Source organism: Phoenix dactylifera, chromosome 3 (genome assembly GCF_009389715.1).
Source record: "Phoenix dactylifera cultivar Barhee BC4 chromosome 3, palm_55x_up_171113_PBpolish2nd_filt_p, whole genome shotgun sequence".
NCBI lineage: Eukaryota > Viridiplantae > Streptophyta > Magnoliopsida > Arecales > Arecaceae > Phoenix > Phoenix dactylifera.
The window spans coordinates 6523358-6551056 of NC_052394.1; the positions used below are offsets into that span (position 1 = coordinate 6523358).

The following is a 27699-nucleotide window of genomic DNA, read 5'->3' on the forward strand; positions in this document are numbered from 1 at the left end:
TGGTGACATCCCAAACAAATTTTACCTACTTTCTCGAACATAGGTGCCCACTAATGATTATTATTATTAAATTTTTTTAATAGAGGTGCATCATGTAAATATTTGGTCCGAAAGCTCTCTTTCTTCCTCTCTCCCTCTCCCTCTCCATCTCCCTCTCCCTCTCGGGCGAGCGCCCGTGAAGGAAGGGATTTTGGAACAGGTTTATAGTAGATTAAGATGACATGAAACAAGTAAATAAAGTGACAAATGATTGAATTGATACAATCTATAACTATAAAAACTCGAATTTGATATAACCGAGGCGGCTCGTGGTCCCCTGGTGTAAGCCTAGGCTTCAAACAAGAGACTTGCATGTCGATTTGGATCGGATGTAATTGTTTGCATTAAATTTGACCTCACCTCAAATCTAGGTAAATAATCCAATGGAAAAGGTGTTCAAGTGAGCCGTTGTAGAATGGCAAGCCCAAAACTTAGACCCGTTCCACAAGGGTTGGCCCTAGGGTCTTCGCCATTCCTGGTTGGCTACATAATTTCATGTGAAAACTTTGAGGGTCTATTTGGCTGCACGTTTAAGTTATGCATAGGATTGACCAAATATAGGCTGCCAAGCGAGATGTAATGAGTGAATAAAACTAGATTTTCTGTTTTTATTTTTTTTATTTTTAAAAAAAGGGATGATAAAGGAATACTCCTTATAAATAGGGACACCATAACTCATCTTTCTCAAAGGAATCCCTAATTCCCGTATTTTTTGATATATTGATTGATTGTTTTCTCGATGCGATACTTCTTTCCTTGCTTTGGCCGCCACTGTTGAAGGGATTAACACCTTAACCAAGCATCCAAATAGCTCCTAAGTTCCACCATTGCACTAATAAAATTATTTATTATTTTTTCAAAAGAGATAGAAAAGAAATGTCACTACTTGGATCAAATATGGAACATCTCCTTGTAAAAAATGGTACATTAGCTAATGGTACATTAGCTTGAGCAAAAATGTTTATAGCTGCAATTATAAGTGACATCATGGGGCCATTTTAAAATTAAAAGGAATAGCAAAGTTTCACCCACCTCATCATGGAGATGGAGGAGTTCACGGTGCGCAAAAAAACAAGGAGAACAGCCGAAAACAGAAAAGTTACAAAGACACATGAACGATTAGTTGAGCAAGAGAGTCAAAACATAAAAATTAATTTAGCTAGGAGTAGAACGCGTCAAGATGAAATAGACAATTTGCTAAGTAGAAGGCATTATCTTCAAATGAATTTTGTTGGAAAAAATTGCACGGTGTACCTGGCCAATGTTTGTAAATCCTAAGTACATCTACTTAACTTACGTTTATTTTTTTTTTTTTTGGTACATGACTGCTCACACAGCTCTTGTATGAGTACATTCAATAGAGTCGAAGGAAAGAAGATGGCATAAAGGTGGAGTGGCAACAATATAACATGTCCAAATGACTTCTCCCGAAAGTTTTACATCAAAGAAGGAGATCCAGTCTGCGGCTCTGTTCATTTTCTAGTATATATGAGCAGTTTGAAAAGGGCCGCAATCTTTTACCAGCTTGCGAATGCCATTGAGCAGTAGGTGTCATCCCTTCGGTCCTCGTTCCGTATCCACTCGATCACCGTAGCCAAATCTCCTTTAAGACAGATGCTATCAGCCTCTAAAATACACCTCGCGCAGGTAATGCCCCCCTAGCTACTTAGCTTATGCATTAACATAAATATCTTTGCTCTTTAGCCACAATAGGTGGCACGCGAACTATTTATGGATTCCAAAAACAATTATTATTTAGTGAATATTATTACATTATAACTCATTTTTTATCCAATTGAAATGAAAAATGTCTCGAATTAAGATCTCACACTTTCTTTAGAGTAAAATATCAAAACAATGCTATTATTTTATTTTTATTGCATTTTAAGAAGTTCTATTTTGTTTTCATTGTTAGTTATTATTCCCTGTTATACAACTAATATTGAATTTGGGGAAAGAAAAGTCAAAAGCTAAACTAGGTCAAAAAGAAATCCCATATATCCTAAAATATTATTTTGCTTGCAATCAATCACCTCATTGTCACACACTCCTTGGCTTGGATTCTTGCGGTTGTCTCCCACCAAGAACATGGTGTTTGGTGATGGACATTGACTTTCCCTTTCCAAAATGGATGAATCCATGGCCATCAACGAAGTAAATGTGCTCACCTCCTCCTCTTATTGGGGCCATGGCAAGACCCGGCCCCTACTCGCATGGAAGGTCTGATCTGACCGTCCGTACACGCCTAGCCTTACTGGGGTTCAGATCGAGGCCCAAGTCCTCCCTCCTGCATGCATGAATCATGATGCGACTCCAACGGCCTACGAGAGCGCCACGACATGATCGTATACATAGCCAAAGCCAACCTGCAGCTATCGCCCGTGTTCCATGCACGTGGTGCCTCACATGTCTTGGTAACGTGCTAGACAGCGTAATTTGCGTCGCACCACCAAATGCACCAAGCGAGCATAGGAATGATTTGTGCTTCAAGAGCTTTCCTTCTTGTCATCAAGGATAAAATCTCCTCCAACATGTGCTAGTAGTACTTGGAACATGGCCCATGCATGATATGCTCCAAGGATAAGTCGATCTCGCAATGTCGATCACATGTTATGCTTTGTAATTAGACAAGATCGATGTACGATGAGATCAAATATGGGTGCATAGCATCGTGCATGCATGTTCTCAAAATGCAGTAGATTTGACTAGCACCATGCTAGATTGTTGAATATATATTCTTGATAGGCTAGCTAGCTAGAGATTTATAGGTATGATGCACATTTAGCTTGATGTCAATCTGCAATCCTAGTTGTATCCAGCTTAATAGCTAGATATAATAACAAGAGGAAAAAACTCCCCTCCTTTTTCCCCTGTTAGAGCTGGTGATCGAGAAACTTGGAAAATGTCCATGGGTGCTCGGTAGTGCACATCATCATTTTACCAGGCTCATCTACTGGTGGCTTCACGCTTATCATGCAACCATTGACTTTGCGCATTGCATTATTTTTTTTTTTATCAGTGACACAATTCTTCCGTGATATATGGAAGAAGGAACTTTTTCATGTGCATGAAACGGGTACACTAAAAAAAAACTACTAGAAAAATTAACTTGGTGCAATCGTGAGAGTGCGAACCAAATCTCTCATCAAAAATAATCTAGAAGTGGGGATTGAGGTCAGGCATGATTGCTGTATGCCGGGACTCGGGAGTGGGCACTGGTTTGGACTCGATCGGGATTGGCCTCTTTTTCTAGTAGCCACGACGGGCGTGGCAATTCGCCAGCCTAGAAATCTAATTACTAGGTTGTTGAGTTGGGCGCATGAGCTCCACAAGCTCGCGTAGCTTTTGTGTCCGATTCAAGAGAAAGTCCACTGATTAGATGGCTGGAAGCAAGAAAGAGCCGACAGCATTAAGCTCCATGCGTGGCTTAACTTTGGTAATGACCCCTTGATGGGGAACATTCCCTACTTCATTAGCCAACACCACGTTGGCACATGACATGTCGAACCTTCTTTGGAGAATTGCTCGGGATGCATTGAACTCCTGGCTTCAATTGTCTAATCAGGAGTAAGTGGATGGTGGTATTAGCTTTTTTCCATTGTGGGATTATTTTTTTTTCTTCTTCTTCTTCCATCCATTGTGGGATCAAAGACCGAGATGGCTTAGAATGTTATGAGAAGGTCCGAGGAGGGCGATGGGTTGTCATAATATCAAAAAAAACTTTAGAGCATAATACTTCATTACATTTTGGCAATAATTTGTGGTGATTGGCATATGAACTCCATTTTCAGGGGCCAAGAAAGCCTTGTTACCTTTTCTTGTTCATTGAAGCCTCGACACCAAAGCTATATAGCCTATGAAACATGGATCTCATATGATATGGTTACATTCATGTCTCGATTGCACAAAAGTTGATAGCGAAACCTAGGAGAAGAGAGAGGCTTTTCAAATGTGAAAATATCGAAATTACATCCACGGCCATTTCTTCATTGAGATAGCATAAGTGAAAAAGCCTACCTCATTAATCAAGGTATGGGCTTTAGGTTGGCTGATTAGCACGGCTCTCTCCAAGACTCCACCTTAAAGAGGTCTACGATTTTTGGAAAAATAGCTACGTAGATCTTACTTTACATTTATTCTTGTCTAAAATGAAGTCAATAAAATAAATAATATCTTATGTGCCTAAAAAATTTCTAGTAGTATACTCTCTCTCTTTATTCGATACAAGGGAAGATAATTTTTGCTTCAAAATATTTAAAATGGGATGCGGCGCAATTCTTTCTCATCATTGTAACTTTGCATGATTCGCGGTAAATAATTTTTTAAAAAGACAAAGTGAGTGGAAATATTATTTGACACATGATGCCATGATTTGGATGCCAAAATCTAGTAGACAAAGAATACTCCTTTCTTTAATATCCTAATTTCTATCCATCTTATTTTAAGTGATTATACCCTTTAGCCGCACCATACTCACTATTTAATGCCTAATGGCCTTTGTCGTTATCAAATATTTAAGTTCTTGTACTTTTAATGACTCTATATTTTGAATTGTTTTAATAATTCTAATGAACTCTTTATTCTAATTCTAATGGTAACTCACTTATGACCTTAATTAGAAATCTTGCAAACTATGGTTGTGCGCTCTTCGACACTTTGACATAAATTGGATCTTCATTGGTAGTCTAATATTTTTCAAATTACATTATTTTGGTAGGTTTAATGAAGATGCTAGAAAATTTTCATGCCATGTACCTATGTTGCCTCGTAAACTTCATTACAAACAAGTATGGAAAAATAGAAATGAAGTTGCATTCCTTGCTAGAAGAGAGCATTCATTGCAAAAATTTATTGTGCAGCTTTAGAGTTAATGGCATTTTTGCAAGTAAAGATATCGAGCCAATGCAATGTTTCTAATATATTTGATACGAGAGTAATGCTAATAAGGCATACAATCCCATATTAAGAATGGCAACGCCTTTCTTAACACTACAACTAAGTCATATGTAGTTTAAATGGTAACAAACATGCTTGATGGAAAAGCAAGGATTTTATAAAGAATTGCAACAAACATTTTGATAAAAGGAGCATCCACCAGTATATCATTATCTTCGATGTCTATATCAACACAATTTTCCGCTTATTCCCTATCATTCTTATCCAAGATGACACCTTGACCAATTTTTTTTTCTTTATAGAGGTGGCGGTCAACAATCTCTATGCTATAGAGTAATCTCCATATTATCCATGTCATCCATCGACATCTATAATTTTATAGTTTTTGGTCCTTAAGTTTTTTTAAAAATAATAAAAAAAATTTATAAAAATTCTCTTGAGGTTTATATTTATTATACTTATCCTCAATAGTTTGTAAAATTTACACTTTCACCTAGTTAAATTAAAGGTATTAGTGGAACTGTTTACCTCATATGAGAAGTCGAAGTTGCCCATAGATGGGGAGAGGGATGCATATATTTTTTTATGTCCTTGATAGCTGATATGTCAATCAAGGTTATTTTGGTCATTTCTGATTTATTTTTTTTTGACGTGATATTTGGGTCCTATTTAAGGTTAACAATTTGATTTAAAGTATTGGATGAAAATAAGAGGGATAAACACAGGTTTTTCAAATTATTGAGCGTAAGTGTAATTTACTCTAATTTTAGGAGGAGAACTTTATAATTTACTCACAAAAAAAAAACAAAATAGGAATCTACTAAATAGTAGATATAACTCTTTGCTTTCACTCTAAAATGATTCAGGAAGAGAAAGGGAAGTACAGGAGTAGACGAGTACCTACAAAATATGTCTCAAACTTAGATAGCATCACAACCATCCATCACATTCTCTCTTCTCTCGAATGGATGTTCATTACTTATGCCACACTCTAGCCGATACAGTGAGACATCACAACCCCAAAGCCTCAATTAGTACCCATCTTTAGGTCACACAAAGATCCTACGGATCCTAGACCGTTGGCCATAGTTATCTCACACAAGATGGGCAAAGCGCAAATGGTCGCATGCCTTTCTTTCATAAGTCTTGTCATGTCTGAGGCCACCCAACAGACTAACAAAACTCCTGCTAAGCCATCGCCATAAAGAGTGTGTTTCAAGGCTAAAGCCCAAGTTGTATTCCACAATTCTCTGAAAAATAACTGAACTATTGTCAGTGTTCAGAATTCTCAATGACTTTATCGTGGGATTTGAAGTGTTTTGATGTTTAAACCGATAGTACCCTTTGGATGTACTTGCCCCATTTCTCAAGCTTGGGACAGTTGGGCCAAATATTCTAGATATGAATCTTGCTCCAAGCTCAATCTCCACCTTTCCGTGGCTAGATTCTGGGTCAGATGGTATCTTGTAGTCTTGATATCTGAGTAGCTCAATCATCAATAAGCATAATTCCTTCAGATTATTAGCATCTGATCGGATCTCTCTCCCCGATTTTCCATGAGATTACTAGGAGACAAGGAGAGGGGGAATCATTTTGGCTGTTTTCATGTGCATGGAAAAGCCTCAATGCAATTCTTGAGCTTGCCGACATAATGAAATGCCTAGATCCCAAGAAGCCTGCAGGGAACACTAGAAAAGCACACAATTCTAACAGCTAGGACTTTGCTTGTAACTGGAATAAATTTTTTTGGATGGCATAATCTGTTCGTGTTCTCTCTGATTACTTTGACGATTGGATGTAGGGTTTTTGGGGTCTACCCCTTGGTTTGTGGTCCTCCACAAGATCTATAGTTATTCAAACAAAATGTCGCACTCAACCCATTTGTTTACTACCCTCAATGCCTCTCACTATCCCCATTAACTGTATGTATTGAAATATTAGGAGGTAGAATCTTCAAGGATAGCTCACGAATTAGCGTAATTTAGTCGCAAATCCTGTCATTAGAAACCAGCCAACCTGGAGTATAAAAAAAAATGATTTGGAAAAGGTCCTTTCAACCAGGAGATAAGTGTTTATTATATGTCAAGTTGCATGGGGGAAGAGATTAGCATGAAGCATCAAGCAGTGGAGGTTTTCACCTTCCTAAGCGAGCGAGTTTATCATCCTTATGTCTTGGCTAAATCTCGAGGAAGAGAACGACAACCAATTCAGGATGACTTAGCAATGAAGCTCCATCTCAGATTGAAAGGGTGACAAGAAAAGCAAAGCACACTTGATCTCAATTACTAAAGAGACAGATCGAGGGAGTCACAGTCCTCTTCCTCTTAATGTTAAGAAGATTGGTTTACAAACACTTCTCTTCCAGATGCCAATGGCTTACAACTTCTGCAAACCAACATTTGACTGGTTTCATGCAATGCCATAAACCAGACAATTCCTTTAGCCAAAACAATGGATTCTGCTGTTTAGAGCAGGGGTGTGCTCTGAACCAGCTTTGAGAATCTGGATGCCACAATGGTATCTAACAGGAATAATGAATACCACAACATGAACCATCATTTCTGTTCGGTCAAACCACAAAAAAAAAAAAAAAAATAACAATGCAAAGGACATGGCAACACCACCGGACATGGTCTGAGCTTCCTCCTTGGTCTGCATCAATGGAACCTCATGTTTACTGCTTTATTTAGGAGTCCATATTAGCTATAAAATGTACATGTACCTATCTAGTTGCATTAATAGCTCTAGGAAATTAATATCAAATGAACTTCGAGTTCGAATGTTACAGCTTACATACTTCAAATTACTTTATCAACGGCCAATAACAGAAATCACAAAATATATTAAGAAAAAGAAATTGGAAGTAACAAGGAAAGTTTTGACTCCAATAACACTTCATTACATCCATATCATTTGAAATGAAAACTCCATCAAAGTCCACAAATAATCAAGCAATGGTAGTTTGACAAGGTATGCCATATATCACTAATTTGCATTTGATTTAACAAAAAAATCAAAGATTAATACACACTGTGGGATTACAAATCTATCTCTTTGGATTGGCAAAAAGCTTGCAATTGGCAAGATATCCAACTTACAGCTGAAAGAATAATATACACACAAGTGCAAAAAACAAGAAAAACAAAAATTGTCATATAAACCCCTGCTGAGGTTGTGAGAATGTACTCATTGGAATTTCTGAAGCAGTAGCCTCATTTAAATTTCCAAACTTCTCTAGTTCTCTAGCAATTTGTATATCGCTGGGCATGAAATACTCAGTAAAAGCCTTCATAGCAAAACGAGGAACCATCCCTGCTACCGTAATGCCGAGTAATAACAACCAAAATAATCCAGTCCCCATTACATGATAGATAGACCTGGCACCAAAACAAGGCATCAGCAACTGTGCTCAAGGTACTCATAAAAGCAGTTTCCTATGTTGCAGTTATATATGCTACTTTGAAGTTTGAAGGCATATATATGTGCTTATGCACCAGGAATACACATATGAAAAACTTTATACAAGCATGTGCATGGCCATGATGGTTATGCTAGGTTCCAACTGCCTCTGATAGAAATTCACATGCTTTAAAAGTGTAAGTTATTAGTGCCATAAGTGGTAGGTCATCAAAAGAGTCCTACAGAAACACATAATTACAACAGATACATGCATAAAATGATAAATTTGGGAATGAGGAAATACCAGTAACCCGGCAGTACTGGTATGGAGTCTATGATGATGACACAAATGGCCGTGGCAACTATACAGCCCCACATAGATGCATGTGTGATCCAATTCCACCGAAACACATCCAAGGCCAAGTGGATGTTTACCAAAATGACTACCGCAAGTGTCCATATGTCTCCTAAGCTGGATCCATCGATGGTGCTGTGTCTGTATGCAAGAAAAGGGATGAAGAAAATAGCCAGACTTTGCCAAACAGTGTCCATCATAGTTAGGATGAACAACTTTAGGTTGTATCTTTCTTCCCTTTGACCAGAACCATAGAGCTGCGGGTACTTCAGCAGTGTCTTCCTACTCAGATCCTTGTCCAGAATTCCAACGACAATGGTAGGAAGAGCTGTATAGATCACGGAATACAACACACTACTCCATTCAGTTATTGCAGTCGTCAAGCTGAAAGCTGTATAGAGTACATACCTGCGGATAACAGTCCAAATGTTCTGTCAAGCATTTATAATGGGTGAGAAATCAAACAGAACATAAACTATTAGCTGTTAAGAGCACAGATCATAGTTTAACATATGGATTTCAGGTTACAAACATTATCACCAAGGCTCAACTACAAAAAGAATGTGTTATGTTACTTTTATACTTCTGCTCTTCATTTCTAATTAAGTACCTATAAGGACCCGTGCGGACGTGTGTTTAGTCTCACATTGGTTATTTTCCAGAGAGATCTGGGATACTCATATAGAACTAAAGAACCCCAAAAATAAAATCCTTCCGGCTAGTCTCTTTGAGTGAGGTCCTAGGTTGTTACAAATGGTATCGTAACAGATCTAGCCCATAGCCTATGTGGAATAGGGAACACTGCAGCATGGGTTCATGGAGGCTGACCACGGGCTGATCGTGGTGCTTATGATTAGACTTGAATGGATTTGAACCCTTAGCCTGGCGAAGATGCCAGGACTTCGATAAGGAAAGTGTGAGGATCCGCGCGAGTGTTTGTTTAGTCCCACATGGCTATGCACTGGGTAGATCTTAGGTACTTATACAGAGACAAGAAACCTAAATAATATCTTTCGGCTAGCCTTTTCAGGTGAGATCCTGAATTGTTACAAATAGTATCATAATGGACCCAACCATGGCCCATGTGAACTAAGGGACATTGCAGCATGGGTTCATTGAGGTTGACTACAAGCCGAGATTAGATTTAAATGGATTTGGATTTTTAGCCTGATGAGGACGTCAGGGCTTAAACGGAAGAATATGTGCGAACCCGTACAGACGTGTTTAATCCCACATTGGTTATTCACTAGAAAGATCTTGGGTACTTACATAGGACTAAGAAATCCAAAAAAATACCTTCCAGCTAGCCTTTTTGTGTGAGGTCCTGGATTGTTACACTACCAAAATGGTGGTCACTTTAATAATGTGATTTTATTGACTTAGTGAGACTACAATCCTATAAGGATGACTTAAACCTACATTTTGCAAGCATAAAATAAATAACAGGATACCGAAAATGGAATCCTACATCAGTAGTCATGATCGATAACCTCTACATTAATAAAAGTAAAATCAAACGCTTTGGAAGTTTCTGACTAGTTCACTAAAAGGTCACAACATAGACAATATCCAATAAGATAGATGGTTTGGTTTCTCATACAATTTGAAGCATCCAAACTCACTGAAAGATGTATTTTAAGATGACTACATCATGAACAATTGTTTTGATCCCAGTCTATATGCCTACAATTGGCTTTAGAGTTTCCAGATCAGTGCACCAACCTATGCATATGATCACCTCATGTCTATTAAACATGGAGGTGGCTCACTCCATCCAAACAGGCGGATATGTGGATGCGACCCATGTGCCCGGATCGGCATAGATATGGACAATAATAACCTTATCAACCGCCAAGAAGAAGAGATTTTTTATTTTGTGGGGGTTGGGGGCGTGGGGGGGGTGGGTTGCACTAATAAACATTTTACTTATGCATAAAATCATCATGAAAGAGCTATTTATTCATCTTAGTACGCACAATCATAAGCAAATCATTTTTCGTTTTTGAGCATGATTAGATAACCATTAATCATTGAGGATTCTTCAATTCTTCTATTTCTAAAAGTTTCATGACAAATCTAAAAAAGATCCCAAGAGAACAAAAGAGCACCATTTGCAATTAACATTAGAGAATACCTCTCAATCTTCCAAAGATAGCCCATGATTCCTCTTTCTGTGATGAGATATTTATTAGGTAACAAGAAAGCAAAAGATGTTAAGTAGATATATTAAGGTTAAAAATTATTCTGGATTGTTCCATTGAAACCTTTATTTCTTTGGTATAAAGACTATGTCAAGGATTCCAGAAATTTAAGCCAATCATAAGTTCTGGGAAATGAAATTTATGCCAGCAGTTTCGTGGACCAAATCTCTATACCATTACCCATGAAAGCATCCCTGAACATGCATTGAAATTCTATAAGTTGGATATGTAACCAAAGTTTTAAGTCCTAGTGGGATGGGTGTGTCTTGACTGTTCCATCCCGTTCCTATGAGAACACTAGGATGGGAGTCGGGGCTCCTAAACCCATCCACATGGAGAAAGAAAAAGAAAGAGGAAAGAAAGAAAAGAAGAAAAGATGAAGAAAAAGTAAAAGTGAAAGGAGAGAAGAAAAAGAAAAAGGGAAAAGAAAAATAAAAAAAGAAAGGAAAGAAGGAAGAACGGAAAGAGAAAGAAGAAGAAAAAAGAAAGAAAGAAAGGAAGGGGTAAGAAAAAGAAAGAAGAAAAATGAAAGCAAGGTAGGTAGAAGAAAACAAAGAAAGAAAAGAAGAAGAAAGGAAAGAAAGAATGAAAGAGATAAAGGAAGAGAGAAGAAAAAGAAAGGAAGAAAAGAAGGAAGAAAGGAAAGAAAGAAAAAAAAAGAGAGAAAGGAAGGCAGAAGATAAGGAAAGAAGTGGAAAAAAGAAGAAGAGAAAAAGAAGAAAAAGGAAAAAAAAGAAAGAAAGGGATAAGAAAAAGAAAGAAGAAGAAGAGCAAAGAAAGGAAAGTAGAAGAAAAAGAAACAAACAAAGGAAAGAAGAAGGGGAGAGATGGATGGTACCTACCGGGACACTCGACCGGAACTGCCGTCGAGATGGGGTGGGACAGCGGGGTGTCTTGTCCATGGAGAAACCGAGATACCCCCATCTCATAGAATTTAAAACCTCATATGTAACACGTTCTGATCCTACTCCTTTTCTTCCATCATGACATAGATGTATTGTTGATCCAATGACATGCTATTTTGTCATAGAAATCATCATCTGCCATCCAACCTTGCCAAATCATAACTTACTTTGTTCCCCGTAGATTCCTTCTCTAAATAATTACTCTTTAGACTTTTATATCAAGTCCAAATAAAAAAGGATGGAGGGTTGATGTTAGGTTGACTGCGTGGGAGGCCTTTTAAATGTTGTCTACTACTTACGGAGCCTTTCCCATCAATATGCACAAACTGCAACCTCCCAAATACCCAAATGCATTGAAAGATGACTTCTTGTTTAATATATTCTCGCAACCAATTCCTTTCCTCAAACTTTGACAGATGTCCCTCCTCTCTAACATCAATGAAGAAGAATTGGGCATTGCACCCTCATCTTGTTACAAAGTAATTCTGTATATGCACCCTCATCTTTCCATAACCAAATGTATGCCAAATGGTCAATCAACATACAATCTGCATAAAACGATATCATGGTAGAGCATGAGCTTTAAGATTCACATCTGAGAATAGTAATGAACGTCAGTTCCCCTTTTCTGGCAATCCTGCCTCTATCATAGTTTGCTCCTATCTTGCCATACTCAAAAGGATAATGAACCTCAACAATGAATCACCTAATTGCACCATCACATAAGTTCCGACCATCAAGTTCTTTTGTCAGTACTCGAGTGATTTTAGTTACCAGACTAATGATCTCCGAAAATCCATAACCAAAGATCATATTTATCTCCGAAAACCATCCATCTCACCTCAATTGCATATCATTGGTCTCAACTATGAGGAAGGAAACTCAAACACCACCATTTCGGTCCTCAAATTCCTAAAATTAAGGTTTCTGACTGCAGAAAAAATGCCCGGATTTTTAAGCTAGAAAACAATTACCTAATTGAAACAATATTTATGTATGCTTCGTCCTTGTATGCAGTCAGCTTGCATTAAGTGAAACAGGTTTCACTAGAAATGATAAGGTTTCTTCAGCTCCACTTTGTTTCGTCAATATCATAGATAGATGGTGCTTAATATTCATTGCAGTCTTGTCGACACCTTTGGAGTCTCTGGTAAATTAAGCTGGGTAAAGACATATAGAGGCTTGTTTCTGAAAGGCCACCATGATTTTGGTGACCTGGGTAAAGACAATGCAGATAATTTCTAAATTAAGCACAATGCAGGTTACCAAAACCTTAAGCCCCATAAGGGTGCCACAAAGGCTTGTTTCTTCCTAATCCCCCCCATGGCTCAGAATTGCATTGAAGACCTCAATTTCTACATAAAACTACCTATTCTAGGCATATATTATGCTATTGGTTATTTCCATCTAAAGAGAAGCAGCAACAATGTGTCACCCATAACAACCTTCCTAAAGGCAAAGTTAAAATTCTCAGATAGCAAGGTAACTTTAGAAGGCTTTTCTTCTTCTTTCTTTATTTATTAACTTTTTTTCTTAAGATTGTGATGTTAATTAACATGTCCATCTACATGAAGCCTAATTTGTGGATTTTTTATTCAATATAGTTTTGGATGTATTACCCATATAAGAAACAATATACAACAGTTTAATGGAGAAACAGTTCTACTTTGTGCTTCATGGCATCCCTTTAATGCCCTTATATTAAATATAATTCATCAAGTAAATATTGATATATTAAAAGAATGGAAGTAGATGAACAGAAGAGGTTCGAGCAAAAATATAGTGAAGTTCATCCTTTGACACGTGTTCATTAGTTTTTCAAACAAAAAAAGTATTCATTCAAAAAGAGCAATAATGAGAATTTAATAAATCAACAAAAACAATGATCAAAATTTTTATGCAATCCATTCAGATTGAGTAAAACTACTGACGAGAATGCTTACCAGAAAAGCATGAAGACAAATACAGCATTCCTGTAAAAGTTGTATAAGATCATGTAGGCCATCCTTTGGTAATTCCAATGACCATGAACCAATAAAAGAGTTACTAAGAATCGGAACTGTCCCATGGCAAAATCCGAGGCCATGACAGCTTGTCGTCCCTCTTGGCCACTGATGCCAACCCCAACATCAGCCATTTGGATCATTGAAACATCATTTGCACCTATAAAAGAATGTATTCATAAAATTTAATCCAAAGCAAAGCAATATACATGCTATAGTTCATACAAAGTATTGATTTAACATATTAAAAGTAAACATGATAAAAAAATAATCAAGCAATTTTGGTACCATCTCCAATAGCAAGAGTCATATCATCTGTTCGGTTCTTTATAAGTGCAACTATCCCAGCTTTTTGGAGTGGAGCCACACGGCAACATAAGACAACATCGCATGCTGTAGCTACTTTGAATAACTGCAACATCAAAGCAAAGAAGAATAAGACAACTGTTAGATTATAAAGTCGGAGGTGAAGTAAAGGATCAAAAAATTGCTGATTGCATATTAAATGGAATCATGAATATACCTCTTCTTCCAGCTCAGTTTCAAGAATATACACAAGGCTGGTACCATCAATGATCAAAGCGATAGGGACCCTCTGAGATTCAGTGCCTGTTATAGTATTCTGTGCCCCAAGAGACATTGCTGCTAGTCTGTCAGTCATGGCAATCGCATCTTCTAGACTCTTTCGACAATAATCCTTGGAATGACTATTTATAACAATCTGAGTCATTTCACTTGTTAGGAGCTTACAAGAATAGCCAATGGAAATGGCAGTTTCTTGCTTATCACCTGTCAAAACCCAGACCTTGATCCCTGCTTGTCTAAGAGATTCTATGGCTTCAGGTACACCCTGTTGCAGTTTATCTTCAATTCCGGAGGCCCCCAATATGTGGAGATTACATTCTACATTAGCTGCAACTGCTCGTAGTAAGCCTCCCCTCCCAAACAGTGTTGTGCTTGCTTTCTCATAGGCAGACTGCCAGTCATCAAACTCAGCTCTACTCAACTCTCGCATACCGATGACCAATGTTCGAAGACCCAATGATGAGTAGGCATGAAGGTGAGTCTCAGTTGCTTGAATTATATCCAAATTTATAGATCTCTCTATGACTCCAAACATAGAATTGTCTGCACCTTTCACAAATAGTTTTACTGTCTTATCAGGACAGCCAATGATAACCGACATCCTCTTGCGGTCACTATCAAATTCATGGAGGCCCAACACATCAAATCTGCATTTCAAATGACATCCAAATAGATACAATCACAAGTTATCTAGGTGAAACTGGTCACTGTAAGAGGCTACTGAAATCAAAGTAAAGTTTACCAATCTATAAAAGACTATTTAAAAAATAACAATAATTTCATTCCAATAATCAAAACCAATGAAGACCTAATAAAGCCATCAGAACTACCATGAACATCGAACCCTGCGTCCACTATAAGATAAATTGCGAACCACTAATACTGGTTTTGCTACAAGCTCACCTAGAAGTGCAAGCACTGTGAGCTTGCTAATCATCATTGTTAGCAATATTAATCAACTTAACATTACAAGCACATGCACTGTCAATAATACCTAGTCAGTACAAAGAGCTAGTGCAACAAATCACCATCAGCAAGAGAAAGAACAACTGCTCTGCAGCTGCTCTCCACTGACAGCCATATACAACAAAATGAATGACACAAAGAACAACCACCACAACTACAAAAGTTATATCTACTATTTAAAAATGCATGTCTTAACAAACATGACATTAAATAAGGAAACTGTCAGCCATGATCACTACAACCAGAAACATTGCTCATGCAAATTCCAGTACTGCTATTAGAATCTGAACTCAAGCTAGTCGAATAAAAGATTAGCCTTACGAAAGAAAAAAACTAACAGTCCTATTTTGACCACTGCTACCACCACAATTACTGACATAATCAGTGAAAAGCCAGAAATTGCATGCACTAACTACTTAGCCTAGAGCATCAATCCAATCATGCAAGCAAATAAATTTTTTTACCTCAGCCTTTCCCCAAGAACATCAATGACTATGTGCCCAGAGGTCCGTTCGACAAGCACAAAGCCGTATGCAGCAGCTGCATAAACCAGTGCCACCTCATCAGGAGACTCACCCTGATAATCTATCAACTTCCGCTTAGGGTCTGGAGTCTCGACAGTCAGAGGCACAATGGTATTGCAAGCTGCAAGTGCAAGGAAGAACTCACGGGCACGCATTCCTTCCCCCCTCTCCCCTCCACTTCTCAGTAACCTCACTAGCTGAGGGTCAGTCTTCACCAACAGTTTTGGCCTCCAGAACTGATCGCCTACTGTCATGACACACCATCGAAGAAAAGATGCAATCTTTTTAAGTACAGCTTGCAATCGAATCATTAATTCACACACACACAAAAAAAAAAGGGAGAGGAAAAAAAAATCACACTAATAAAAACATAAGTGAAGGCCATACTACCTACAACTGAATACGCTTCCCCATCTCCCGGCAAAGAAGCTTTCCCACCACTGTAATCGACCCCGTTAATGCTTGCACACTGGAATTCCATCTTGTTCTCCGTCAAAGTCCCAGTTTTGTCTGAGAACACATACTTAATCTGCCCCAAATCCTCATTTATGTTCAATGCCCTGCACTGGAACCTCGAATTTGAGGCCTCATCATACAAACTCGCGTCCCGAATCATGAAATAGGCCTGCCCGAGCCGAACCAGCTCCATCGATATGTAAAGAGAAATGGGAATCATGATCTGGAACACGATGACTGACATTAGGAGCGTGAAAAAGATCTGCATCCCAATTCCATAGTAGTTGTAAGAACTATCGTCATCAGGCGAGGCCCTCTTCCTAAAATAGGGCGAGTAATCCAGCTCATCCTTGTGGTTCCTCAGCCAAACTCCGGCAAGAACACACACTACTAAGCACAAAGTAATTAGCAGCCCGGAGAGGAGCAGCGTCTCTCTGTTCATATGGGTCTCCAGCCGGCTCCTCTTCGACGGCGCCCCCGAGCTATTGAGCATAACCTTAGTCTCCGTCCCGGCATACACCGCCACGCCGACGGCCCAAGCCGTGTTCTTTATCTCGCAACCCCGGAGAACTATATTTGGAGGCCCCAAAGACACCTTTCTTCCGTCGATTTCCATGTTAGCATGGAAGCCGTAGATGTTCCGATTCGGCCTCTCGCACCGGATGAAGCCGGTGAATCCCTCCATGTCGACGGACTTTGAAAGCGTCTCCTGCTTGGCGTACCGAGTCTTAAGGTTCGACTCGCCGTCGAGGTTGATGGTCTGGACGTAGGCGACGCCGGTGGGGTCGCTGGTGAAGAGGAGGACCATGTCGCAGGGGATGCTCTCATTGGCGGCGATTCTGATGATCTCGCCGACGCGGATATCCTTCCAGCGCACGGGCTGGAATTGGCGGCCGCCGGCGCCGGCGCCGGCGAGGACGCTGGCGGTGCGGCCGTTCTCGATGCGGTCGGAGCGGTGGCGGCGCCAGTCCTCGTAGGCGTCCTTGACGGCGGTGACGAGGAGAACGAAGGCGAGGGGGAGCACGGAGGCGCCGCGGCCGAAGACGGCCAACTGAGGGAGCTGGTTGAGAACGGCGATTACGAGGAAGTAGATGTAGGCGACGCGGTGGAATTGTTCGAAGAGGTTGCGGGGGAGGAAGGTGAGGACGGAGTACTTGCCGGTGCGGATAGAGTTGCCGGCGAACTCGAAGCGCTCGTTGGTCCTGGAGGGGTCGTTGATGTAGACGAGGCGGGCGTCGTCGTCGGAGAGCTCCCTCTGGGAAGCGGCGAGGCGGTCGGAGTCCGCGCGGGAGCCACGGCGAGGGACGGGGGTGTCGGCGACGAAGGAGATCCGGTCGACGCGGGCGGAGCGGGCGGCGGGATCGAGTCGGATGGGGGGCTCGGGGAGGAGAGGAGCAGGTGGAGGGCGTGGGGATGGGTCCAAGAGAGGCCGGTCCTGGGCCATTTTTTTGGCTTCTTGCGGTTAGGGTTAGAGAAGGACGGAAGCCATGATTTCTGGTATTGAGCTAAGACTTGCCAGGAATTGAAGAACGAATGAAGATGAGAGAGATATTAAGAGGAGGAAGAGGAGGAGAAGGGAAGAAAGACCAGGAGAAGGTCAAAGGCGGAGTCGTAGAGAGAGAGGGATGATTTTTTCGGGTTGAATTGGTTTAATAGAAATAAAAGATTAGAAAATAGGGAGGGAAGGAGTGGAGGAAACAAACAAGCAGGGATTTTTAAAAGGGAGGGGGCGTTGGGGGGTGGTTAAGGCACTGGTGCAGTAAGTTGGTGAGCGAAAGCCGTATGAGCCTCCGAGAGAGAGAGAGATGTTTTATGTGATTGAAAGTTGAATCGCGGACAGAGAAGGGTTTAAGATTGTGAAGAAATAAATGCAATCTTGCTGAGAAAGAAGATGGGATAGAGATGATAGAGAAAGAGGACGGTGAAAGCGAGAAGAGAGGAGGAAGAAAAGGAGAGAGAAAGGAGAGGGAGCTTCTAGAAGGATTCTATTCAATGCAACGGGACCGTGTTAAAAATAATAGAAGGAAATGTAACACCGCGGGACACGTTGGGAGTAAGTAGGAGGAGGCCGTCTTGGTTTGGAGCCGCGTGGAGAGAGGGGGAGAGAGAGAGAGCGATGGTTCCCTCGATCTGGGCCGGCCAGGCTTTTGGGAGCTTCGGATTTTCCGAAGAGGAGACAGATTTGGAGGACGAATCCAATGGGTGCGTGCGTGGAGGGTTCAAACACATCCGTCTCCAAGCCATGGGGTAGGGATGTCGAGGCAAAGTTGCGTAAAGTTTCTGATGATCCTTTTTTTTTCCTCCCTCCCACGGGTAGAAACTTCTTATCAAAATTACTTTTGATAAGAAGCAGAATCCGCGAACGCCCAAGGTCCGCCCAAGTTGACCTTCAATTTGACTTGTTCCCAACCATCTCTAATACATGTTACTCCTTTTGCTTTCAACGCTACTCTTAAACCAACGCTTGATTCACATGAGTCGCATCGAATAGGTTGTTAATGTGCACCATAAGGATGTGGCTTGAGACCTGAGGATCCCAATTCACTTTAGATCCATGTGGCCATTTTCGGTTAATTTGGACAACTAGCTTGCCTAGCCGTGGTGGTTGGCAAGTTAAAGGAATTGGACTTACATCATCTTTATCTACATTATTCTACCAAGACTCATATTATAGAAATAATGAAGTAACTGTTGTGGTTCAAATTTGGCCCGACGGTGACCACGCCGGAGAAGTCAGAAGAGCTGCCGGCCGCAGCAGAGAAAGGAAGAACACCTCCCGTGCGACGACGTACCTGTACAAAGCCTCACCGGTGGTTCCGATGAGGGCCCTCCGATGCTCAAGTTAGAATGGATCTTAGTTGGTCCAAAAGTTTCCTAAGCGTTACCTGATGGGGCTATTTATAGTCCCCGTAGAGGTGCCCAGGTGGCAAAGGTATGGCCCATCCTCATTATAGGATAAGATGGCTTTTATTCAGATGGCGCGCAGCTAAAACTTGCTTAAGGCGCATGGCGTAGACCGTTCCTATGAATGGTAAGGTGTTAATAGGTGTGGCAGGGTATGGCTGGAGCAACATGGCGTCATCCTTGGTTGTCGTTGGCCAGCAAGCAAAGCATAGCGCGGTAAAGTTGTAATGTACGTCCACGTGTTTTGGCGTGGGCACGCACGTAGATGCGATCATGGGTGAGGTCAAGCTCGATGACAGGTCGCATCATATATTCGATGAGGACTGCTTGGCGGGTGCTGAGGTCGGCCTAGTCTCTCTGATTCCGAGGTTTACTCGGTAAGGTGCCTCGAGCTCGAGGGTCGGGGCATGTTATTGGATAGGGCGCCCCGAATTTGGCCGGGGCGTACCGTCGAATATCCAAGGCGCCCCGAGCTCAGTCAGGGTGTGTCGGCGAATATAAGGGCTCTCCAAGCTTAGTCGGAGCACATCGTTGTATAGTCCTATGGTCGAAAGAGCTCTTTGGCTCACAGCCGACATAGCAGGGCGCTCCGAGCTCAGGCTCGGGATGTCATTAGAAGAGATTGCTGCAGGTCGTAGCAGCGAAGAGATCCGTCCGAGGTCGACTGAGCCTTCGGCGAAGTTCGAGATCGGGCTAACTCTTAGCAGGACCGAAGTCTGGCCTGGTTGGTGTCGAGTTCTTTCCGGCTAGAATGGAATAATCCCTTGTCCTAAGCAGAATGATCCATTTTGCCCCCCATCAGTAACTATTTGTATTTTATGAGAAAAAGTAACTACTTATATTATATATTAAGGAGAAAAAAAAGCTCCCAAGGCTGATCAAGATGGAATTAGTACTTCCTAATGTTAGAATAATTTTAGGAATCACATAACAACCTACATCACTTATAATATTTTTCTTTATCAGCGTGATTCTGTGTCAACTTTTTCTTTGCTAACATAATCTTGCTAGAATGACTTTAAGAATCACATGACAATCTGTATCACCTATAATATTTTTCATTATTAGTGAGAACCTATATCAACTGATATTATTTTTCATATATAGAATTTGTACACAAGTATTTATAATTCTTGAGATGTACCAAAAAAAAAACAACAAAAAATAAAATTATATATATATATATATATATATATATATATATATATATATATATATATATATATATATATATATATATATATATATATTTCTCTCCTTCACGACCCAGCAGTAGCATTATCCCTTCCCCGTTATTTCCATGTCCTAATGGGGATGACAATCGAAAAGCACCGAGTCCGGACAAATTGACCCAGACTCTCCCGCTTAGGGAGGCACCGAACCCATTGCCCCCTTTTGTGTGTGTGGGATTCGTAGACTTGATCCACACGATACGGGAGGGCTTGTGTGTGTGTGTGTGATTCGTAGACTTGATCCACACGATACGGGTCCACCACGACTTCTATGCTGAATTGAACCCATCTTGGTCTTTCCATTAGCCGTCCAAATTGACGCGGTCCAGTTGGACCCATGCTTTGGATGGTTGAATCAAATGTAGTAATGGGGGTCTCCAAACCACCAAAGCTAGGTCTGGCCAAGTCAAACCTTGCTTGGGTGTTCAAAAGCATATGTTTCCTCTCCATTGCACTTCTATATATTTTTCCTTCTGAAAACGTGTTTTTTTTGTTGTTTGGTTGGAATTAAACCAAACCTTCTCACCCATGCCTATTGTAAATAATATATAGAACATAATATTCCCACTGTTTTGCTAAGGAAAAACTTCATAATTTAAATCAGAAGCAGCATCCCGTTTCTTCTGATTAAAAGAAAGAAAGAAAGAAAAGGTAATATCTTATTTCATGTGCATGTTGCTCGTTTCTAGAATGACTGATCTATGTATTGATCTTCGGCTTTTACTTATCAAGTTTGGATCCTTTGTGATATATTTTTTGCACCCCAGAGTGTTGTACCATCTTGGATAGTTGCCACATTACTTATTTTGGAGATGGATGGCCGCCACTCGTGAGAATTCAGAGCCATAAATAATGAGTGCTCTAGATGAATGGTAGCCGTCCATCACCGAGATGGATGACATAGTGGCTATCCACCACAAAGGTTCTCGGGTTTTACTTATTTATCTTAGAAGAAGAAAGAGTTAGAGCACAATCGATCACATCAAAATAAGAGACACGTCATCGATATCCAATCTTTAGAAAAGCACCTTCCATATTTTGCACACGAATCTTCCTTCCATTGAAATGAAGATGCACACCAACAAAAGTTGTTAGCATTAGGAAAAAACGACCTACTAATTTACTTTTTGGCATCTAGTCTTGATAGATCAAATGATTATTTTAAAAACACTCCTCCTATCCACAAAACAAAATTAAATCGACCTCCAAAACTAATGTGGCAAGTTGTTGACTCTTCTGCAGGAGGATTTCCCCATAACTTATTGATTCTTCTATCTTGGATTCCAATGTCCTCTTTGTAAGGGGACACTTGGTGTCTCTTTCTTGAACTACTTCACTCTGTTGGAAAGTTGTAATGAATTCCACAGGAACGGATTATTCTTCTTTATACGACATATCAGTGGACTTTTGGGAACCAGTCCTCCTCTCGGCCTGTCCACTTCCACAGGATGGTAGGATTTGGTGCAATTGGTGCTTATCACGGAGTTTCTGATCATCAATTGTGACCCTAAGATCTCATGACGTACCTTTCTCTCCTTATCTGTTTGTTTTTCTATTAACTATTAAGTGCAGTTGAGATTGTTCACTCACAAATTCATGGGCAAGGACAACCAATTACGTTACGATAACTGTTTTGCTGATGTTTAAATTAAAATTAAAGTTTTGCTTACGAAATCGTCATCTGTCTCCAAGCATTCACTCTTTTGAGGTTGTGTTTGATGAGGAACAAGGCTGAATAGACCTTATTCTTAGCAAACAATTAAGTCTTCAAAATATATATATGGGAGGAGCAATTGCTTTGATCAAAACTGCTTCTTCCTGGAAAATCTATTCAAGGGGTTGAAATAACTTCGTTCCACAATTAAGGCCCTCTTTAGTTCGCAGCCCCTTTGTTTAAATGGACAAAAATGCTGCCAGTCCTATATCTTTGTGCGTCTAAAGAAAGGGGACAAAGATACTGTCACTCCTACAGTTGTTCCAACCAGGAATAAGAAATTTCATCCAAACAACAAGAATAATAGCTATCCCTCTTTTAGATTTCCTTACTCTCAAAAACAAATGCAGACTAAATATTTATTTTAGAGAATACATGGCTTGGAGGATAGTTCTATGATTTTTGAACCGACCAATCACTAAATTTAGAATCTACTCAAAAAAAAAAATCTCAATTTTTAAGCAATCTTAGTCTTATTGGACATCTAAGCACACAGAATTTTTTAGTAGATTGAAGCTAAGAAGACCCCTTGCTCCTTTTTTTTAAATGACAACCCTACTTCGTGTATGTAGAGCGTACCGCATAAAGCGAAGGCTCGAGGTCCACGCCATCAACCACCTTCTCCTAGCTAAAGTCTAACTTTTCCTTTTGTGGACCAGAAAAGTTAGACCTCAAGACTGAAGAGACTCATGGCAATATACGTGGCATAGAAACGTATGCGGTCGCCATAAAAGATGGTCCAACCTGACTGCTAAACGGAACTCAAGAAAGCTAGACATTAGATCCTCTTCAATAATTGAGGGGTCCAGTTCAATTGCAAACCCCCATTTGTGGATACAATCCATTTATATCCTAAACTACCACTACTACTAAGCTATTTCCTCTTCAATAATTGAGGGGTCCAGGTCAATTGCAAACCGCCATTTGTGGATACAATCCATTTATATCCTAAACTTCTGCTACTACTAAGCTATTTCCTACTGGAAAAGGCTAAAGATCACTTGCTACTGATCTTTGCTCAATTCGCCGGGAGATGCGGAAGTTGGTGATTGGCTAAGCAAAAGCGGAGACACCACTAACCCTACCATGCATGGCACCAATCCCTAATTCTAGGTAAATTGAGCGGTGATCGTTAGCAAAAGATCGGTAGTAGTAATGGTAGTAGTAGTAGGAGCAGTGGTCATTTTTATTTTTGTCACCATCATTGAATCATAACAGATAGAAGCAAACAATGAGAAAGACCAACAAACGAGCATTAGAGTGCACAACAGAACCACTAACCAACCTCTCCTAGAAAAGACAATAATAGAAGACAAAATCAACCAAGATGCAAAAGCTGAAGTAACTATCACTACCATGATGATGATAAATTAACGCAAAATTTAAAGTTCTACGGTGCAGCAGCAGAATAACATAGATGTAACTAAATAACAAGAAGAGTTAGGAAGTGTACCTTTGCCTTTCACCAAGGACATTGACGATTATATGCCCTGAAGTCCGTTCCATGAGCATGAATCCATGAGCTGCAGCAGCATAGACCAATGCCTGCTCATCAGGGGATTCGCCCTGATAGTCGATGAGCTTGGTTGCCGGATCTGGTGTCTCGATCACTATCGGCACGATGGTGTTACAAGTCGCCAAGGCGAGAAAGAAATCACGAGCGCGATTTGCCTTCTCTGTTCCCTTGCCACCCCTCAGAACATTCAGCAGCTCTGGATCAGTCTTAACACTCATCTTTGGTCTCCAAATCTGACCATTTACTGTTCAAAATATTAAGAAAAACAATGAATTTACTCATCCTTTATGGAATTGTTATGTAAGAAATGATTGTTTATATCATCTATTTGTCACGACTGTTTCTTACAATAGATTACTGTTCCTTGTGATACTTGTGCAACCTGTTTTATGAAAAGATGCCATCAAGCTCATGTATCATGTGGGGGTCCAACTACCATCGCCGAGTCGGACCATAGACTTAATGTGCTACTTGGAGGATACTGTACCTAATTATCCATCCTCTCTATAAAGACAAACTATCTGGATGATGCCTTCAAGGCTTTTACTGGAAGTATTTCTCGTTTCTAACGACGATGTCACATATTAATTCATGTGGCTAGATGCAAAATGACATCATGCCGGCATGGAGCTGCATTCTTGGCAGCAGGCCAACCTTCTATGTCAGGTCCTAGTGTCTCACCACATTACCATGTGAAATTATACACATGGAGGGAAATTGCTTAGGTCTCAACTAGTTGCAATCAAACTGCAGACACAGAGTTGATGGTATCAACTGTGTGTTTGAGCTATCAATGGCATGTAGGAAGACCCCATCCTTTGGAGTTAATGCTTGTGGTCTAGAAAAATAGATCATGGAGAGCACAAGTAAATAACTAAATGAGAGTAATGCTGCCACCTACCTGAGATGAAAAGCCCGTTCTCCTCATCATCCTGGCCTCCACTAAAATCCATCCCATGGACACTGGCACACCGGAACTCCATCTTGTTCTCTGTCAAAGTGCCTGTTTTATCCGAGAACACGTACTTGATCTGCCCCAAATCCTCATTTATATTCAATGCCCTGCACTGAAACTTGGATTTGGTCTTCTCATCACGCATTCCCTTATCCTGAATCATGAAGAAGGCCTGCCCCAATCTCACCAGCTCCATAGATATATACAAGGCTATTGGAATCATAACTTGGAACTGAATCACTGCCATCATGAAAGTAAACACGGTCTGCCATCCAATACCATAGTAATCATAATTGTCGCCGTCCGAAAAATTCTTCTTCCGGTAGTACGGCAGGTAGTTGAGCTCGTCGCGGTGGCGGTGCAGCCATAGACCGGCGAGGATTGTAACAACAGAGCACAATGCAGTAAGAGAGATGGCTAGAAATATCGTCTCCCGGTTCATATGAGTCTCGAGCCGGCTTCGCTTCGATGGCGCCCCAGAGCTGTTGAGCATCACCTTGGTGTCCTTGCCGGTGTACACCGCGGCGCCGACGGCCCAATTGGTGTTCTTGAGCTCGCAGCCTCGGAGAATTATGTTCGAGGGGCCGAGCGAGACTCTCTTGCCATCGACGTCTATGTTGGCATGGAATCCATATATGTTGCGGTTCGGCTTCTCGCAGCGAATTAGGCCTGACATGGATTCAGGCGGCGTCGAGAGCGTCTCCTGCTTCGCGTAACGAGTCTTGAGGTTGGACTCGCCGTCGAGATTGATGGTCTGGACGTAGGCGACGCCGGTGGGATCGCTGGTGGAGAGGAGGACCATGTCGCAGGGGATGCTCTCATTGGCGGCGATTCTGATGATCTCGCCGACGCGGATATCCTTCCACCGCTTCGGCCGGAATTTGGCGTCGACCAGTGCGGAGACCATCCGGTTGTTCTCGTTGCGGTCGGAGCGGTGGCGCCGCCAGTCCTCGTAGGCATCCTTGACGGCGGTGACACCGAGGACGAAAGCCAGCGGCAGGACGGAGGCGACGGGGCTGTACACGTCAAGCTGAGGGACTTGGTTCAGGCCGGCAAGGACGAGGAAGTATACGTAGGCAAGACGGTGGAACTGTTCGAAGAGGTTGCGAGGGAGGAAGGTGAGGATGGAGTACTTGGTGGTTCGTATCGAATTGTTTGGGAATCTGACGGGATTGTTCGTCCTGTCGGCGTCGTTGATGTACACGAACCGAGCCTCGTCGTCGCTGATCTCCCTCTGCGAGCCGAGCCGCCCGGAGTCGGAGCGCTTGGAAGGATACCGGCGAGCCGGCTTCGAGTCCGAGCGGCCGAAGTTCTCGACGGAGAACGTTGCCTTCGAGCTAGCCTTCAGCTCTGCGGCGAAGGAGAATTCGCTGCTGGATGGAGTCCTGTCTGCGTTCCGGGATCGAGAGGACCTGCGAGAGGACGATTTTGCGACTGCAGGAGGAATCGGACCGGCGGAGTTAGTTTCAGTGCGAGCTGCGGGATTTGCCCCCTGCGGCGATGGAATTAGCAGGGGCCGACCGGAGGCCATGATCGAAAAGCCAAGGGAGGATTCAGGAGCTTGGAATCTATGAATTCATGGCTAATCGAAGTATTCACCGTGCAATTGGATTGAAGAACTTTCGATGGTTTTGGGAGGGAGGGCGAATTTGGAGAGGTGGGGTGGTGGAGATATGGAGGCTTGGTTTCCAAGATAACAAGCCTTTGCCAAGGAGATGGCGGCTAAAAGAAAATTGTATAGTGAAAGGAGGGAATCGGGAGAGGACAAGGGAGAAGTCAGAAGGGAGAGAGAGAGAGATATATGGACCGGAAAGTCTTCGCGTGGGCTTCCAGAGGGGGCTTCTTAGAAGGAACGGAAATGGGAGATTGGCTCCTGGCCAATGGATGTTGCTTTTGAGTTGGCTAATCTTAGCTCATGTCCTCGGTCAGAAAGAATCCTCCATCGCCATGTTTCAAACTAATACGCTGTTTTCCTTGTGGTCTTTCTAGAGGGTCAGCTTAATTGGTCCAAGAGCTAATAAATACAAGACTGTTCTCACAATTCAATACATGATTGTACCTTTTACTTTTATTTGTTCTAGAATTAGATAAATTCCACGTAGATGTTCTTGAATTCCAGGCGTCTGAGAAGTTTGAAAAATGTTATAAACTTGCCCGTGCAAGCACGTGCTGCATGATGGAAGAAGATTCTTATCTCCTTTTGATATAAAATAAATAAATTTATGATCTATTTAATTTATTTCATAAGTTTATAACATATTAAAGAAGTAATTTTAGTTTAGCAAGTTATGTTTGGAACATTAGATAAATCTTTTTTTTTTTTTTTTGGGTAAAACGAGGGGGGGTGCATCACCAGCGTAGCAGCCCCCACTAGGCCCTCCTAGCCTCCTTCCACTAGAAAATGTTTGATGTGGGTAGAATTTTTGCTCGTACCCTCTCCGACCTGTGGGTCATCCCATGTGTAAGTACGTCATCCCAGCGCTACCTCAGTGCCAGCTAGACCATATAACGTTCCCACCGAGCATGTCTAAGCGGAGGGCATCCGGTCCCCACATTTAATCGACGCCCGCGCGTTTCGAATCTAAACCGCGCCGGTGGAAGCAAAGCTCCGTTCCAATTGTGCTACTACCTTGGTGGCCATTAGATAAATCTTTGGGAGCTGCGGTAGATTGCAACTATTTCTAAATTGTGGCATTCTTGAAAAAATGCACAAAATGTTGGAAAAATTAAATGCGCACGCGGCTATTCTCGGGCCCCCGCTGTAATTTTCCTCCGCGGACGAGTCTGCAAAAAGACCAAAATAGCCTTGCTTAAAACCCTTATAAATACCCCTTGATTTCATCCTATTGGTGACACAAAAAATTAGAGAAAAATATCAAAAAAATTCTGGAGAAAAGTTCTTCCTCTTAGCCACTTCTGTTTTTTTTATTTTTACAATTATATTCAGTTTATTTTATTCTTTTTATTTCGTTCTTTGCTGGATCTGTAAGTCCGATCGGATTCAATTTGGCTTCTTTCGAAACGTACCGAAGAAGAAGTTTAGGATCGT

At 41.2% G+C, this 27699-nt stretch overlaps 1 protein-coding gene across 3 annotated transcripts; it reads right to left on the minus strand.

Annotated features, from left to right (window-relative positions):
- Positions 1-7896: 7896 nt before the first annotated feature.
- Positions 7897-26396, minus strand: LOC103701111 (phospholipid-transporting ATPase 1). 3 transcript variants are annotated; one of them, XM_017841328.3, is made up of 7 exons: positions 24597-26396; positions 23633-23939; positions 14322-15030; positions 14087-14210; positions 13739-13958; positions 8639-9097; positions 7897-8312 (listed from the first exon to the last, which is right to left on the minus strand). In XM_017841328.3, the coding sequence occupies exons 1-7, from the start codon at positions 26179-26181 to the stop codon at positions 8087-8089; spliced, it is 3630 nt and encodes a 1209-aa protein (XP_017696817.2). In that variant the 5' UTR covers positions 26182-26396; the 3' UTR covers positions 7897-8086. The 3 variants fall into 3 exon arrangements, with proteins under 3 accessions (XP_017696817.2, XP_026658040.1, XP_008781308.1); XM_026802239.2 differs by lacking the exons at positions 23633-23939; positions 24597-26396 and adding exons at positions 15814-16117; positions 16264-18583; XM_008783086.4 differs by lacking the exons at positions 23633-23939; positions 24597-26396 and adding exons at positions 15814-16120; positions 16264-18580.
- Between the last annotated feature and the right edge of the window lie 1303 nt (positions 26397-27699).